Genomic DNA, 17376 nt, shown 5'->3' on the forward strand with positions numbered 1-17376 from the left:
TACCAAACGTAACATATCATAGTAATTTGAGTGTACTTTACTATGTTACGGCTAGTCTATAAAAGTCGGCTGCTATAACAGCATTTTCAGCAGTTAAATGCAACAGTAAAACATTATTAATATGGTTTTTGAAGTCTAATTTGTTTACGAGCATGATAGCTCTACTTTTAATGGATGGTTGACGCAGCTTGTTTGCCATTAGCCAATCAGCGTTTCACAACGAATTGAACGCATGTGAATGTACACAACTCCTTATTTACCGCTTCACAACTGATGATTACCACCTTCCCACTTGGTTAGGAACGCAGCATTATTATATTCGCAGAACGCCTCACTCGCTTTAGGGTTGGGTTGCCGACGTTTGTTAATTCAACCGATACCTTTCCTAGTGGGCAAGTACACTTCTAGATACACATTGTCTAAAAATGTAAGTCTTTAATAGATAGAGATAAAGATGGATTGAAAATTGGATTTAACAATGGACGTACAGTTGGCTATTTCTGCCGTTATATTATTCATGGTTGCACATTTGCACATTGTTGGGCCAAATAACCATGTCGATCAGGGGGCCACCGGACTAATCCTGAGAAATCATTTCAAGGGATAGATCGTTGTCATTGAGAAGGGCCTTGTTACAGTTCCATTGCAACAGGTCTCCAATAAAGACAACATCAATAATTGTGGAACGGGAGAATGTAAAATTAGAGAGGCGGTCGTGCGTATAATAGACGGGCGACAGGAAAAAGGAATAAACTAGATCTGATGTCACTGCTCTGGTGGATTATCGAATACGTGAGGGATTTAATATCCTCGAATCGAAGATAGCAGTAGCCAACGTTGCATGTGATACGTTGCCAATATGATGCCGGTGAGTTATTGTAACAGACTACATGTTCCTTTTATGTTCGTGTTATGATTGAGATTTCGATTAGACAAGTCAGAATTGTTTAGCATATGATCTTACTCCTTGGGCTATGTTGTATCTCGTCCCTCAGCCATACCAACCATCCCTATTTCTGTTATATTGAGACAAAGGAAGGATTACCACACAAAATCTGAACATGTTTTTAGCACACTGACAGTCAACGTAACGAATAGCAGGTTCTGTAAATACTATTTTTGTCATTTAGCAGATTTTTAGGAGCAATTACGGTTAAGTACTGGTATCGTTGACAGATTTTTGACCTAGTCAAATCGGGATTTAAACCAGCGACGTTTCGGTTACTGGCCCGAGTGTTGTATACAACATTAGCGTGACTAACAATAGTGGAATTGGCGGTTTGCATTCAAAATAAAAGTCCCCAATTGAAACTGATTCAAACAGATAAACATTGTGGAATCATGACACAATTGTACTAGATACTGCTAAACAAGGTTGGAGTGTTGTTTTCATTCAACAAAAGACAATAACTAATTAATCTGACACAAAGTAAAAAATCAGTTGAAATTGCACTGTTGATGTATAGACTTCAGAATTGCAATGGAGGCATACATATATTGCAATGTACAGCCTTACCTATGGATCTTGGGTTCATTAAAATTGGGGTATCAGCCTAGTCAGTGACACCCACAGAACATAACTGTAAAGTTTTCACAAATATTAGCTGTCGTAGTTTATTGCGGGACTCTGAAACCACTGTGAAATTAGCAACATATTAAAGGAAAGGTTACCCCCTTTTTGAATTTTATATTGTTTTTGTGCATCTCTGGATGATGTGCTGTTAATTCCCTGTGTTATTTCATGTTTTCATGTGCATCTGAGTTATTGGCAATCAAGCAGGCAGAAATCCTTCTGGTATCATTTAGCACAGTGATAATCGCTCTCACTACACTGGAAGTTAATAGGAATAAGAGTTTTAGATCAAATGTCTATCATACATGTTAGATTTCAATACTGGCCGATGTCATAACTCGAGAGTATGTCTCCTCTCGACTGGGTCATTGATCATCTTTTTGTGATATTCGTACCTCGAGAAATGTGTAATTTAATGGAGGGTCTAGCTAATTTTTCCTGTTGTCTGCCTCTAAAGTCCAGGGTGTATTGCATGGTGCAGTTGACCAAGATATGGATTCCAATGACTGAAGGAACGTATAACGCCCCACGCAGAGCAGACTGTCGACCAATCGCGTTCACGTTGTCATGATGCTTAACGCGGTTGCTAAGCTAATCATCACGCAATCCAGATAGTACGTAAAGTTACGAATCCAAAACTATACGATACTACAGATAGATATACAGATTATCTAACATCTCATAAAATATTTGTAATGTTGTACTTCTTGTTGACGAAGTTCGTGCTAATGTTGGGTTTTTGAGCTACCGCCCAATAGACTCATTCACTCCTTGACTGAGAGCACTCCTTGTCCCAGAATCGCCCAGAATTCACCCCACGGGCCCATTGAGGTAGCATGGGCAACGTTTCCCATCACAAAGTATATCTGCCGTTGCGAATGTCAGGCTCCGCTCTGTGAGGCACATCGATCTGCAGGTTGAGATTGCTGTAAAATTGCCTAAACAAAATGCACTTACTATCTATGTTACATGCTGATATTTCATACGTTACATGCTGATATTGAGTGTAGCTATTGTTAGTTAGTTAGTCAGCCAGCCAGCCCATGGAGAGCATTGCATTGTGGATTGTGTAATTGACTTGAGATGCAACAACGATTTTCATTATTGCTACCAACCTTTGTTATAATGCCAAAAGGAAACCATTTGTTCACAAAAAATATTCTTCTCACATATGTTTTTTTAACACTGTAAATTCAAGAAATGAGTGGTTTTGGGTGGATTTTTTTCCTTTTAAACTCACCAGTCAACCTACTGTATGTGTATTGAGCATGTACAGCCTTACCTATGGATCATGGGTCCATAAAATGGGGATTCAGCCTACTCCGTGACACCCACAGATTACAATTCTAAAGAGTTTGCACAAATATTAGTGCAGTAGTTTTTATTGCGGGACTTTATCTTCACTAGTTTCATCTGTTTGCATTAGTTTGAATGGCAGACTTTTATTTTTAAGGTGACCTGCCGATTCCGCTATTGTTGCTCATGCTAATGTGGTTCAGAAATTCCATGTTTCTCTGAATGTCTAGCTAGCAGGTTTCACTTTCCTTAAATCATATCTCATGACTAATGACATTTCAGAAATTTAAAGAATGGTTTAAAATCATGCTGCATGCAAATGTGTTTAACTGCCAATTAGGCTACTACACCATATTTTGCAAGAAAAGCTTCAATGGACCACACACAAGTAAAATCCCAATTTAAAGGTTTGTGGTTGTCTAACACAAACCAAGTGTACGCTATTCTGTTTGTGACTAGTGGGAATAGCCTATTTCACTTATGGAAAGTCATAATTCATCATCGGCCGTGATTGGGAGTCCCAAAGGGGAGCACACAATCGTCCGGGTTTGGCCGGTGTAGGCATTCATTGTAAATAATAATTTGACTGACCTAGTTAAATAAAGGTTAGATCAAATATGTATATATATACATATATATATACACACACACACACACACACACACACAATTAGGCTTTGGTGATTACGTTTGCAATGGCAAAATCGGGAACAACCTCCAGAATCTTAATCTGTCAGATTACTGTCCTTATAGACCTTGGACATGGTAGAGTACATGGTTACTGTGTAACAATATACCTTAGTGATGTGTGAATTGGAGCCAACATGTCATCCTCAACAACATCTAAACATTTTCCTTTTCTTGTTTAAACCAGACACAGTTCTTTAAAAAAAATCTTGACTAATGAGTGGATGACATCTTGACAACAACAGTTGAACCCAGTGAATAAGATAGTTGCCTTATCAGTTGTGTCATTTTGCTAGTTAAACATGGGTTGAAAAGTAGACCTAAAACAAGAATTATAACTATTATTTGAAGAACAATGATCCTGCATTGTTAAACTGTAATGATGGTGAGAGAAATATAACTCCGCATGCCTGCCCTGTTCCTCTTGGGAGCCCTATGGTGTTGGCCCAACATCTTGTATTTCTTTATATACAGTGCCTTGCGAAAGTATTCGGCCCCCTTGAACTTTGCGACCTTTTGCCACATTTCAGGCTTCAAACATAGATGTAAAACTGTATTTTTTTGTGAAGAATCAACAAGTGGGACACAATCATGAAGTGGAACGACATTTATTGGATATTTCAAACTTTTTTAACAAATCAAAAACTGAAATTGGGCGTGCAAAATTATTCAGCCCCCTTAAGTTAATACTTTGTAGCGCCACCTTTTGCTGCGATTACAGCTGTAAGTCGCTTGGGGTATGTCTCTATCAGTTTTGCACATCGAGAGACTGACATTTTTTCCCATTCCTCCTCGCAAAACAGCTCGAGCTCAGTGAGGTTGGATGGAGAGCATTTGTGAACAGCAGTTTTCAGTTCTTTCCACAGATTCTCGATTGGATTCAGGTCTGGACTTTGACTTGGCCATTCTAACACCTGGATATGTTTATTTTTGAACCATTCCATTGTAGATTTTGCTTTATGTTTTGGATCATTGTCTTGTTGGAAGACAAATCTCCGTCCCAGTCTCAGGTCTTTTGCAGACTCCATCAGGTTTTCTTCCAGAATGGTCCTGTATTTGGCTCCATCCATCTTCCCATCAATTTTAACCATCTTCCCTGTCCCTGCTGAAGAAAAGCAGGCCCAAACCATGATGCTGCCACCACCATGTTTGACAGTGGGGATGGTGTGTTCAGGGTGATGAGCTGTGTTGCTTTTACGCCAAACATAACGTTTTGCATTGTTGCCAAAAAGTTCAATTTTGGTTTCATCTGACCAGAGCACCTTCTTCCACATGTTTGGTGTGTCTCCCAGGTGGCTTGTGGCAAACTTTAAACAACACTTTTTATGGATATCTTTAAGAAATGGCTTTCTTCTTGCCACTCTTCCATAAAGGCCAGATTTGCGCAATATACGACTGATTGTTGTCCTATGGACAGAGTCTCCCACCTCAGCTGTAGATCTCTGCAGTTCATCCAGAGTGATCATGGGCCTCTTGGCTGCATCTCTGATCAGTCTTCTCCTTGTATGAGCTGAAAGTTTAGAGGGACGGCCAGGTCTTGGTAGATTTGCAGTGGTCTGATACTCCTTCCATTTCAATATTATCGCTTGCACAGTGCTCCTTGGGATGTTTAAAGCTTGGGAAATCTTTTTGTATCCAAATCCGGCTTTAAACTTCTTCACAACAGTATCTCGGACCTGCCTGGTGTGTTCCTTGTTCTTCATGATGCTCTCTGCGCTTTTAACGGTCCTCTGAGACTATCATAGTGCAGGTGCATTTATACGGAGACTTGATTACACACAGGTGGATTGTATTTATCATCATTAGTCATTTAGGTCAACATTGGATCATTCAGAGATCCTCACTGAACTTCTGGAGAGAGTTTGCTGCACTGAAAGTAAAGGGGCTGAATAATTTTGCATGCCCAATTTTTCAGTTTTTGATTTGTTAAAAAAGTTTGAGATATCCAATAAATGTCGTTCCACTTCATGATTGTGTCCCACTTGTTGTTGATTCTTCACAAAAAATACAGTTTTATATCTTTATGTTTGAAGCCTGAAATGTGGCAAAAGGTCGCAAAGTTCAAGGGGGCCGAATACTTTCGCAAGGCACTGTATGTCGATCCTGGGAGATTATTGTTAGCCCTGGTAGAATTCATAAACGAGGTGCTAAATCTATTTCAGACTGTTCCATCACTTGGTTATGTGAACTGAGAATGGATTTTTACTCAACTTGCAAGGACATCCTATCTATACCTATCTAACTTGTGTGTATTAGCCAAAGTTGGCACCAAAAAGTGACACCAGTTATTTGGGGGACACATTTTGTGGAAACAACACAATTATTTAGCAGGGTCAGGGGTGATACAGATAGTAAATAATAGATTAGTTGATAGGCTCCACCTAACTCTGTTATCTGGTTCCAAATGTCATTGATTACCGTTGTTAAACTCATCCCACGTCTGAGGTTACGGAGGGCCTTTACAACTGTTACCAGTAACAGTAAGTGACCAGTAAGCAAGCACACAGACAGACATACACAATCTTCCTGCTGCTACATTTACTCTATTTATAAATCCATTAGGCGATTAGTCAAAAGTACTGCTCCGTGGCTGTGGTGGAGATTTTTAATGACATTTCCCATTGTCCCGAATGCCATATGAAAATGTCAACTTTTCAGTGACTGGGTTGTGTTCGTTTTCACCCAGTACTGTTTTTCTGCTCGCAGAGTAACGCTCAGCACAGTGGGGGTTGGGAACGGGGGAGGGTTGCTACTGCTACAATTTTTCAATAGTAAAGTCACGTGAGCCTGGCCATATGGCCTGGGTCCAGACCACAGCTTAAAAACATTGGGAGCTGACCAGCGGTAACGGCTTGCAAACCTATCCCAATCTGCCAACATTTATTAAAGAGCCACACAACCACAAGTCAAGAGTTAGTGCTAATATATTTTTTTAAACACGTAATGGAGAAAATTAAATCAAATCAAATCAAATCAAATTTTATTTGTCACATACACATGGTTAGCAGATGTTAATGCGAGTGTAGCGAAATGCTTGTGCTTCTAGTTCCGACAATGCAGTAATAACGAACAAGTAATCTAACTAACAATTCCAAAAAAACTACTGTCTTATACACAGTGTAAGGGGATAAAGAATATGTACATAAGGATATATGAATGAGTGATGGTACAGAGCAGCATAGGCAAGATACAGTAGATGATATCGAGTACAGTATATACATTTGAGATAAGTATGTAAACCAAGTGGCATAGTTAAAGTGGCTAGTGATACATGTATTACATAAGGATGCAGTCGATGATATAGAGTACAGTATCAACGTATGCATATGAGATGAATAATGTAGGGTAAGTAACATTATATAAGGTAGCATTGTTTAAAGTGGCTAGTGATATATTTACATCATTTCCCATCAATTCCCATGATTAAAGTGGCTGGAGTAGAGTCAGTGTCATTGACAGTGTGTTGGCAGTAGCCACTCAATGTTAGTGGTGGCTGTTTAACAGTCTGATGGCCTTGAGATAGAAGCTGTTTTTCAGTCTCTCGGTCCCAGCTTTGATGCACCTGTACTGACCTCGCCTTCTGGATGACAGCGGGGTGAACAGGCAGTGGCTCGGGTGGTTGATGTCCTTGATGATCTTTATGGCCTTCCTGTAGCATCGGGTGGTGTAGGTGTCCTGGAGGGCAGGTAGTTTGCCCCCGGTGATGCGTTGTGCAGACCTCACTACCCTCTGGAGAGCCTTACGGTTGAGGGCGGTGCAGTTGCCATACCAGGCGGTGATACAGCCCGCCAGGATGCTCTCGATTGTGCATCTGTAGAAGTTTGTGAGTGCTTTTGGTGGCAAGCCAAATTTATTCAGCCTCCTGAGGTTGAAGAGGCGCTGCTGCGCCTTCCTCACGATGCTGTCTGTGTGAGTGGACCAATTCAGTTTGTCTGTGATGTGTATGCCGAGGAACTTAAAACTTGCTACCCTCTCCACTACTGTTCCATCGATGTGGATGGGGGTGTTCCCTCTGCTGTTTCCTGAAGTCCACAATCATCTCCTTAGTTTTGTTGACGTTGAGTGTGAGGTTATTTTCCTGACACCACACTCCGAGGGCCCTCACCTCCTCCCTGTAGGCCGTCTCGTCGTTGTTGGTAATCAAGCCTACCACTGTTGTGTCGTCCGCAAACTTGATGATTGAGTTGGAGGCGTGCATGGCCACGCAGTCGTGGGTGAACAGGGAGTACAGGAGAGGGCTCAGAACGCACCCTTGTGGGGCCCCAGTGTTGAGGATCAGCGGGGAGGAGATGTTGTTGCCTACCCTCACCACCTGGGGGCGGCCCGTCAGGAAGTCCAGTACCCAGTTGCACAGGGCGGGGTCGAGACCCAGGGTCTCGAGCTTGATGACGAGCTTGGAGGGTACTATGGTGTTGAATGCCGAGCTGTAGTCGATGAACAGCATTCTCACATAGGTATTCCTCTTGTCCAGATGGGTTAGGGCAGTGTGCAGTGTGGTTGAGATTGCATCGTCTGTGGACCTATTTGGGCGGTAAGCAAATTGGAGTGGGTCTACGGTGTCAGGTAGGGTGGAGGTGATATGGTCCTTGACTAGTCTCTCAAAGCACTTCATGATGACGGATGTGAGTGCTACGGGGCGGTAGTCGTTTAGCTCAGTTACCTTAGCTTTCTTGGGAACAGGAACAATGGTGGCCCTCTTGAAGCATGTGGGAACAGCAGACTGGTATAGGGATTGATTGAATATGTCCGTAAACACACCGGCCAGCTGGTCTGCGCATGCTCTGAGGGCGCGGCTGGGGATGCCGTCTGGGCCTGCAGCCTTGCGAGGGTTAACACGTTTAAATGTCTTACTCACTTCGGCTGCAGTGAAGGAGAGACCGCATGTTTCCGTTGCAGGCCGTGTCAGTGGCACTGTATTGTCCTCAAAGCGGGCAAAAAGTTATTTAGTCTGCCTGGGAGCAAGACATCCTGGTCCGTGACTGGGCTGGGTTTCTTCCTGTAGTCCGTGATTGACTGTAGACCCTGCCACATGCCTCTTGTGTCTGAGCCGTTGAATTGAGATTCTACTTTGTCTCTGTACTGGCGCTTAGCTTGTTTGATAGCCTTGCGGAGGGAATAGCTGCACTGTTTGTATTCAGTCATGTTACCAGACACCTTGCCCTGATTAAAAGCAGTGGTTCGTGCCTTCAGTTTCACACGAATGCTGCCATCAATCCACGGTTTCTGGTTAGGGAATGTTTTAATCGTTGCTATGGGAACGACATCTTCAACGCACGTTCTAATGAACTCGCACACCGTATCAGCGTATTCGTCAATGTTGTTGTCTGACGCAATACGAAACATCTCCCAGTCCACGTGATGGAAGCAGTCTTGGAGTGTGGAGTCAGCTTGGTCGGACCAGCGTTGGACAGACCTCAGCGTGGGAGCTTCTTGTTTTAGTTTCTGTCTGTAGGCAGGGATCAACAAAATGGAGTCGTGGTCAGCTTTTCCGAAAGGGGGGCGGGGCAGGGCCTCGCCCCCTTTCGGCGAGGCCCTGCCCCTGATACCGCTTCAACTGAAAAGGTCCCCGTTTCAAGAGGAAACACAAGTTCTTTGAAGTTGGACTCTGTAGGATGGCTTTGCCTTGATGATGCATGTATCGACAGATGCTCATTTGTTGGATGCTGTTATTGGCATGAATAATGAATGACTGCAGTGGATTGGATTACTCCTGTAGCTTGTAACTGCCGTCACAGCAAACTTAATCAATATTCACTCTATTCCAATTAATTGGCTTTCAATTTGAGTCCGTCATGGTATATCGACAATTCATTCACTCAACCTGTTTATTAACCAAATGTAATGGTCAGTCCTATAACAACTTGTGTGTATCATTTCAATTTATTCTCCTTCTATGTCTACTTTTGGGCGCTCTAGCATTTTTATCACCACAGCACAATAATTCACCAACAATGATTGTCACAAAAAAGGTTATTTTGATTTCCTCAAGGCTTCTCATGCAATATTTTTTTAAGTTTTTTTTTTTGTGGTTGGTGAATTTGCAGGCACAAGAAGGGCTTTGTCAGTAAGATTTTGGATGAAGACTACAATCCATTATTAATTTAGTCTATCCCTATCAACAGTGATTTAGTCATGGTTACATGATGAAATACAGAACTTTTTAGTTGACATTTGTTAAGGGAAGGTCGTATAGAGTCTCTAGTCCGAGTCATCGTGGTCAAATGCCCATCTCACCTAATAACAGAGGAACAATTTGCAATTACAGCAAACATTTCCGAAGATATCATAGCACTTAGCTCATTGCCTTATCCTCCACCAAATAAGAATCCCTATTGCTAATGAGGTTTGTTCTCAGTCACACTGATGCTCCATTAATGAGAAGCTTAGCCTAACCGATCTCATTAGATGCCCCACACTGTGAAACATTATTTTTTATTTTTTTTACCACAGACTAGACATCGCAGGCCAATGTCTGATCGGAGGAGGGTTAAGTTGCCCCAGACGCTCATCATGGGTTAGTTTTGCAATTTATTTTTGATTGGGGGAGGGGAAGCTGATCCTAGATGTGTACTTAGGGGAAACTTCACCCTGGAGCTGTCTGATTAGAAGGGCAGTGTTGTGTTATTAGGGCTGCACCCACATGCAAAATCAAAGTGCTCTGCCTTTCCCCAGCTGTGTGAATCAGGGGAATTGTATTCAATCAAGTCACCTGCCATAAGTGTTTATATAGAACCTATCCATAGAATAAGAATTTATTGTTTTCAATTATATCATGGCTTTGTTTATACAACTACTGCCTCTGCAAGTCTTATTCTGAAAACCGGAATGATCTGTGGCTACCTGGAATACAATGTAGCCTATAGGACACATTCTCTCAAAAGCAGTGAAGTATTCTATTCTACTTCTCCAAAATATACGGTGGGGTCCAAAATTATTGACACCCTTGATAAAGATGAGCAATAATGACAGTAAAAAATAAAGAATTCAAATACAGAGCTATATTGTATGCAAAAAAAAATGGGAAATTTGGGAAATTATATACAAATACAATTCGTTAGAGAAAGCGATATATTATCTTTTTCTCAAAGGTAGGGGTGAAAATTATTGACACCCTAAAGATTCTTATGAATAAAATAGTAAAACGTTTAGTATTTGGTCCCATATTCCTATCACGCATTGACTACATCAAGCTCATGACTACAAACATGTTGGATGCATTTGCAGTTCGTTTTAGTTGTTTCAGATTAGTTTGTACCCAATATAAATGAATGATAATGTATTGTCACTTTTATTATAAATAAGAATAGAATATATTTCTAAACACTTCTGCATTAATGTGGATTCTACCATGATTATGGATAATCCTGAACAATGAGTGAGAAAATTTAAAGGGTCAAAGATCATACCCTCAAGACATGCGAACCTCTCACCATTACCAGGGGAGGTAATTACCAGGGAGGTTACAATGTGTTGGCAGCATGATCTTTGGTCCTCTAACTTTCTCAGTCATTATTATTCACGATTCATTCAGGATTGTTCGTAACCATGGTAGCATCCACACTAATGTAGAAGTGTTTAGAAACATATTCTATTCTTAATTTACAATAAAAGTGACTCCAAAATGACACAATACATAAATTACAAATTTTTTTTACCCCCTTTTGTTCTCCCAATTACGATCTTGTCTCATCACTGCAACTCACCAAAGGGCTCAGGAGAGGCAAAGGTCGAGTCATGCGTCCCCCGAAACAACATGACCCGCCAAACGGCGCTCCTTAACACCCACCCGCTTAACCCTGAAACCAGCTGCACCAACGTGTCGGAGGAAACACTGCTCAACTGACGACCCAAGTCAGCCTGCAGGCGGCCGGCACGCCACAAAGAGTCGCTAGAGTGATGGGTCAAGTACCCCTGGCCAAACCCTCCCCTAACCTGGACGACATTGGGCCAATTGTGCGCTGCCCTATGGTAGTCCTGGTCACTGCCAGACTGACACAGCCAGGGGTCGAAGCCAGGTCTGTAGTGACGTATCAAGCACTGCGATGCAGTGCCTGAGACCGCTGCGCCACTCAGTAGGCCCTACAATGAATTTATATTGGCCACAAAAGGATCTGAAACACAACCCAAAACTAACTGCAAATAAACTCCGCAAAAAAGAAACATCCTCTCACTGTCAACTGCGTTTTATTTTCAGCAAACTTAACATGTGTAAATATTTGTATGAACATAAGATTCAACAACTGAGACATAAACTGAACAAGTTCCACAGACATGTGACTAGCAGAAATAGAATAATATGTCCCTGAACAAAGGGGGCTAAATCAAAAGTAACAGTCAGTATCTTTCTGGTGTGGCCACCAGCTGCATTAAGTACTGCAGTGCATCTCCTCATGGACTGCACCACATTTGCCAGGTTTTCTGTGAGATGTTACCCCACTCTTCAACCAAGGCACCTGCAAGTTCCTGGACCTTTCTGGGGGGAATGGCCCTAGCCCTCACCCTCCGATCCAACAGGTCCCAGACGTGTTCAATGAGATTGAGATCCGGGCTCTTCGCTGGCCATGGCAGAACACTGACATTCCTGTCTTGCAGGAAATCACGCACAGAACGAGCAGTATGGCTGGTGGCATTGTCATGCCAGGACGAGCCTGCAGGAAGGGTACCACATGAGGGAGGAGGATGTCTTCCCTTTAACTCAGTGTTGAAATTGCCTGCAATGACAACAAGCTCAGTCCGATGATGCTGTGACACACCGCCCCAGACCATGACGGACACTCCACCTCCAAATTGATCCCGCTCCGTAGTACATGCCTCGGTGTCACGCTCATTCCTTTGATGATAAACGCGAATCCGAGCATCAACCCTAGTGAGACAAAACCGTGACTCGTCAGTGAAAATCACTTTTTGCCAGTCTGGTCCAGTGACAGTGGGTTTGTGCCCATCGGCGACGTTGTTGCCGGTGACGTCTGGTGAGGACCTGCTTTACAACAGGCCTACAAGCCCACAGTCCAGCCTCTCTCAGCCTATTGCGGACAGTCTGAGCACTGATGGAGGGATTGTGCATTCCTGGTGTAACTCAGGCAATTGTTGACATCCTGTACCTGTCCTGCAAGTGTGAGGTACGGATGTAACGATCCTATGCACGATGTTGTTACACGTGGTCTGCCACTGCGAGGACGATCAGCTGTCCGTCCTGTCTCCCTGTAGCGCTGTCTTAGGCGTCTCACAGTACGGATATTGCAATTTATTGCCCTGGCCACATCTGCAGTCCTCATGCCTCCTTGCAGCATGCCTAATGCATGTTCACCCAGGTGAGCAGGGACCCTGGGCATCTTTCTTTTGGTGTTTTTCAGAGTCGGTAGAAAGTCCTCTTTAGTATCCTAAGTTTCCATAACTGTGACCTTAATTGCCTACCATCTGTAAGCTGTTAGTGTCTTAACAACCGTTCCACAGGTGCATGTTCATTAATTGTTTATGGTTCACTGAACAAGCATGGGAAACAGTGTTTAAACCCTTTGCAATGAAGATCTGTGAAGTTATTTGGATTTTTATGAATTATCTTTGAAAGACCAGGTCCTGAAAAAGGGAAGTTTCTTTTTCTGCTGAGATTACGTCCAACAAGCTTGATGTGGTCATATCTTGCTAGGAATATGGGACCAAATACTACACTTCTGACTACTGTCACGCCCTGACCATAGAGAGCCATTGTTTCTCTATGGTATAGTAGGTCAGGGTATGAATAGGGGGAGATCTAGTTTTTCTATGTTTGTGTTTTGTATGATCCCCAATTAGAGGCAGCTGTTAATCGTTGTCTCTAATTGGGGATCATATTTAAGTAGTTGTTTTTCCCACCTGTGTTTGTGGGATATTGTTTATTTTAGCACTCCATTGTTGTCACGGCTCGTTTATTCTTTATTGTTTTGTTGTGTGGTTCACTTACTTTAAATAAAAAGATGTGGCGCCCAGATCACGCTGCACGTTGGTCCGAGTATGCTTTCAACGATCTTGACAACTACTTTATTTATAAGAATCTTTAGTGGTGTCGATCATTTTAACCCCTACCTTTTTAAATATTTTTTTAATATTACTTGTTAAACAAAATCTCTTTCTCTAATCAAGTGTTTAAAATTATATAGTTTCACAAAAAAAATATTTTGTTGCATACAATATAACTCAGTATTTGATTTATTTTATTCAGTCATTATTGCTCATCTTTATCAAGGGTGTTAATAATTTCGGACCCCACTTGTACATACAGTACGAGATCAATGGAACGTCAACCGTGGGGGATAGCACAAGGACATAGTCCCAAAAAATGTATACCTTTATTTAACTAGGCAAGTCAGTTAAGAACGCATTCTTATTTTCAATGATGGCCTAGGAACGGTGTGTTAACTGCCTTGTTCAGGGATTTTCACCTTGTCAGCTCGGGGGATCCAATCTTGCAACCTTACAGTTAACTAGTCCAACACAATAACGACCTGTCTCTCTCATTGCACTCCACAAGGAGACTGCCTGTTATGTGAATGCAGTAAGCCAAGGTAAGTGGCAGGGTCTACAGTCAATCACGGATTACAAAAAGAAAACCAGCCCAGTCACGGACCAGGATGCCTTGCTCCCAGGCAGACTAAATAACTTTTTTTGCCCGCTTTGAGGACAATACAGTGCCACTGACACGGCCCGCAACCAAAACATGCGGACTCTCCTTCACTGCAGCCGATGTGAGGAAAACATTTAAACGTGTCAACCCTCGCAAGGCTGCAGGCCCAAAAGGCATCCCCAGCCGCGCCCTCAGAGCATGCGCAGACCAGCTGGCTGGTGTGTTTACGGACATATTCAATCAATCCCTATCCCAGTTTGTTGTTCCCACATGCTTCAAGAGGGCCACCATTGTTCCTGTTCCCAAGAAAGCTAAGGTAACTGAGCTAAACGACTACCGCCCCATAGCACTCACTTCTGTCATCATGAAGTGCTTTGAGAGACTAGTCAAGGACCATATCACCTCCACCCTACCTGACACCGTAGACCCACTCCAATTTGCTTACCGCCCAAATAGGTCCACAGACGATGCAATCTCAACCACACTGCACACTGCCCTAACCCATCTGGACAAGAGGAATACCTATGTGAGAATGCTGTTCATCGACTACAGCTCGGCATTCAACACCATAGTGCCCTCCAAGCTCGTCATCAAGCTCGAGACCCTGGTCTCGACCCCGCCCTGTGCAACTGGGTACTGGACTTCCTGACAGGCCGCCCCCAGGTGGTGAGGTTAGGTAACAACATCTCCACCCCGCTGATCCTCAACACTGGGGCCCCACAAGGGTGCGTTCTGAGCCCTCTCCTGTACTCCCTGTTCACCCACGACTGCGTGGCCACGCACTCCTCCAACTCAATCATCAAGTTTGCGGACGACACACCAGTGGTAGGCTTGATTACCAACAACGACAAGACGGCCTACAGGGAGGAGGTGAGGGCCCTCGAGTGTGGTGTCAGGAAAATAACCTCACACTCAACGTCAACAAAACTAAGGAGATGATTGTGGACTTCAGGAAACAGCAGAGGGAACACCCCCCTATCCACATCGATGGAACCGTAGTGGAGAGGGTAGTAAGTTTTAAGTTCCTCGGCATACACATCACAGACAAACTGAATTGGTCCACCCACACAGACAGCATCTTGAAGAAGGCGCAGCAGCGCCTCTTCAACCTCAGGAGGCTGAAGAAATTCGGCTTGTCACCAAAAGCACTCAAACTTCTACAGATGCACAATCGAGAGCATCCTGTCGGGCTGTCTCACCGCCTGGTACGGCAACTGCTCCACCCACAACCGTAAGGCTCACCAGAGGGTAGTGAGGTCTGCACAACGCATCACCGGGGGCAAACTACCTGCCCTCCAGGACAACTACACCACCCGATGTCACAGGAAGGCCATAAAGATCATCAAGGACAACAACCACCCGAGCCACTGCCTGTTCACCCCGCTATCATCCAGTAGGCGAGGTCAGTACAGGTGCATCAAAGCTGGGACCAAGAGACTGAAAAACAGCTTCTATCTCAAGGCCATCAGACTGTTAAACAGCCACCACTACCATTGAGTGGCTGCTGCCAACACACTGACTCAACTCCAGCCACTTTAATAATGGGAATTGATGGGAATTGATGTAAAATATATCACTAGCCACTTTAAACAATGCTACCTAATATAATGTTTACATACCCTACATTATTCATCTCGTATGTATACGTATATACTGTACTCTATCATCTACTGCATCTTTATGTAATACATGTATCACTAGCCACTTTAACTATGCCACTTAGTTTACATACTCATCTCATATGTATATACTGTACTCAATACCATCTACTGTATCTTGCCTATGCCGCTCTGTACAATCACTCATTCATATATCTTTATGTACATATTCTTTATCCCCTTACACTTGTGTCTATAAGGTAGTAGTTTTGGAATTGTTAACTAGATTACTTGTTGGTTATTACTGCATTGTCGGAACTAGAAGCACAAGCATTTCGCTACACTCGCATTAACATCTGCTAACCATGTTTATGTGACAAATAAAATTTGATTTGACTTGCTAGCTAGCATTAAACTTATCTTATAAAAAACTAGTGATATTGATTGATTGTTAACTACACATGGTTAATGATATATCTAGATATCATCTAGCGTGTCCTGCATTGCATATAATCTGACTGAGCATACAAGTCTCTAAGTATCTGACTGAGCGGTGGTAGGCAGAAGCAGGCGCGTAAACATTAATTCAAACAGCACTTTTGTGCGTTTTGCCAGCAGCTTTTCGTTGTGCGTCAAGCATTACGCTGTTTATGACTTCAAGCCTATCAACTCCCGAGATGAGGCTGGTGTAGCCGAAGTGAAATGGATAGCTAGTTAGCGCGCGCTAATAGCGTTTCAAACGTCACTCGCTCTGAGCCTTGCAGTGGTTGGCGCCCCCCCCTTGGGTTGTGCCATGGCGGAGATCTTTGTGGGCTATACTCAGCCTTGTCTCAGGATGGTAAGTTGGTGGTTGAAGATATCCCTCTAGTGGTGTTGGGGCTGTGCTTTGGCAAAGTGGGTGGGGTTATATCCTTCTGTTTGGCCCTGTCCGGGGGTGTCCTCGGATGGGGCCACAGTGTCTCCTGACCCCTCCTGTCTCAGCCTTCAGTATTTATGCTGTAGTAGTTTGTGTCGGGGGGGCTAGGGTCAGTTTGTTATATCTGGAGTACTTCTCCTGTCCTATTCGGTGTCCTGTGTGAATTTAAGTGTGCTCTCTCTAATTCTCTCTTTCTTTCTCTCTCTTGGAGGACCTGAGCCCTAGGACCATGCCTCAGGACTACCTGACATGATGACTCCTTGCTGTCCCCAGTCCACCTGGCCGTGCTGCTGCTCCAGTTTCAACTGTTCTGCCTTATTATTATTGGACCATGCTGGTCATTTATGAACATTTGAACATCTTGGCCATGTTCTGTTATAATCTCTACCCGGCACAGCCAGAAGAGGACTGGCCACCCCACATAGCCTGGTTCCTCTCTACGTTTCTTCCTAGGTTTTGGCCTTTCTAGGGAGTTTTTCCTAGCCACCATGCTTCTACACCTGCATTGCTTGCTGTTTGGGGTTTTAGGCTGGGTTTCTGTACAGCACTTTGAGATATCAGCTGATGTACGAAGGGCTATATAAATAAATTTGATTTGATTTTGTTTCCCTTGCTCTGCATGGGTAACTCTGCTTCGATGGTGGCTGTTGTCGATGTGTTGCTGATTCGAGCCCAGGGAGGAGCGAGGAGAGGGACGGAAGCTATAC

The 17376-nt window shown here is 43.3% G+C and overlaps 1 protein-coding gene across 1 annotated transcript in view; it reads left to right on the plus strand.

Annotated features, from left to right (window-relative positions):
- Positions 1 to 289: 289 nt before the first annotated feature.
- Positions 290 to 17376, plus strand: part of tp53bp2b (tumor protein p53 binding protein, 2b) — a 47133-nt gene continuing 30046 nt past the window's right edge. Inside the window, exon 1 of the mRNA XM_024396700.2 lies at positions 290 to 868. Within this exon, the coding sequence (XP_024252468.1) occupies positions 860 to 868 (9 nt within the window). The 5' untranslated portion in view covers positions 290 to 859. The remainder of the gene's footprint in view (positions 869 to 17376) is intronic.

The sequence above is a fragment of the Oncorhynchus tshawytscha genome, linkage group LG32 (assembly GCF_018296145.1).
Source record: "Oncorhynchus tshawytscha isolate Ot180627B linkage group LG32, Otsh_v2.0, whole genome shotgun sequence".
Lineage (NCBI taxonomy): Eukaryota > Metazoa > Chordata > Actinopteri > Salmoniformes > Salmonidae > Oncorhynchus > Oncorhynchus tshawytscha.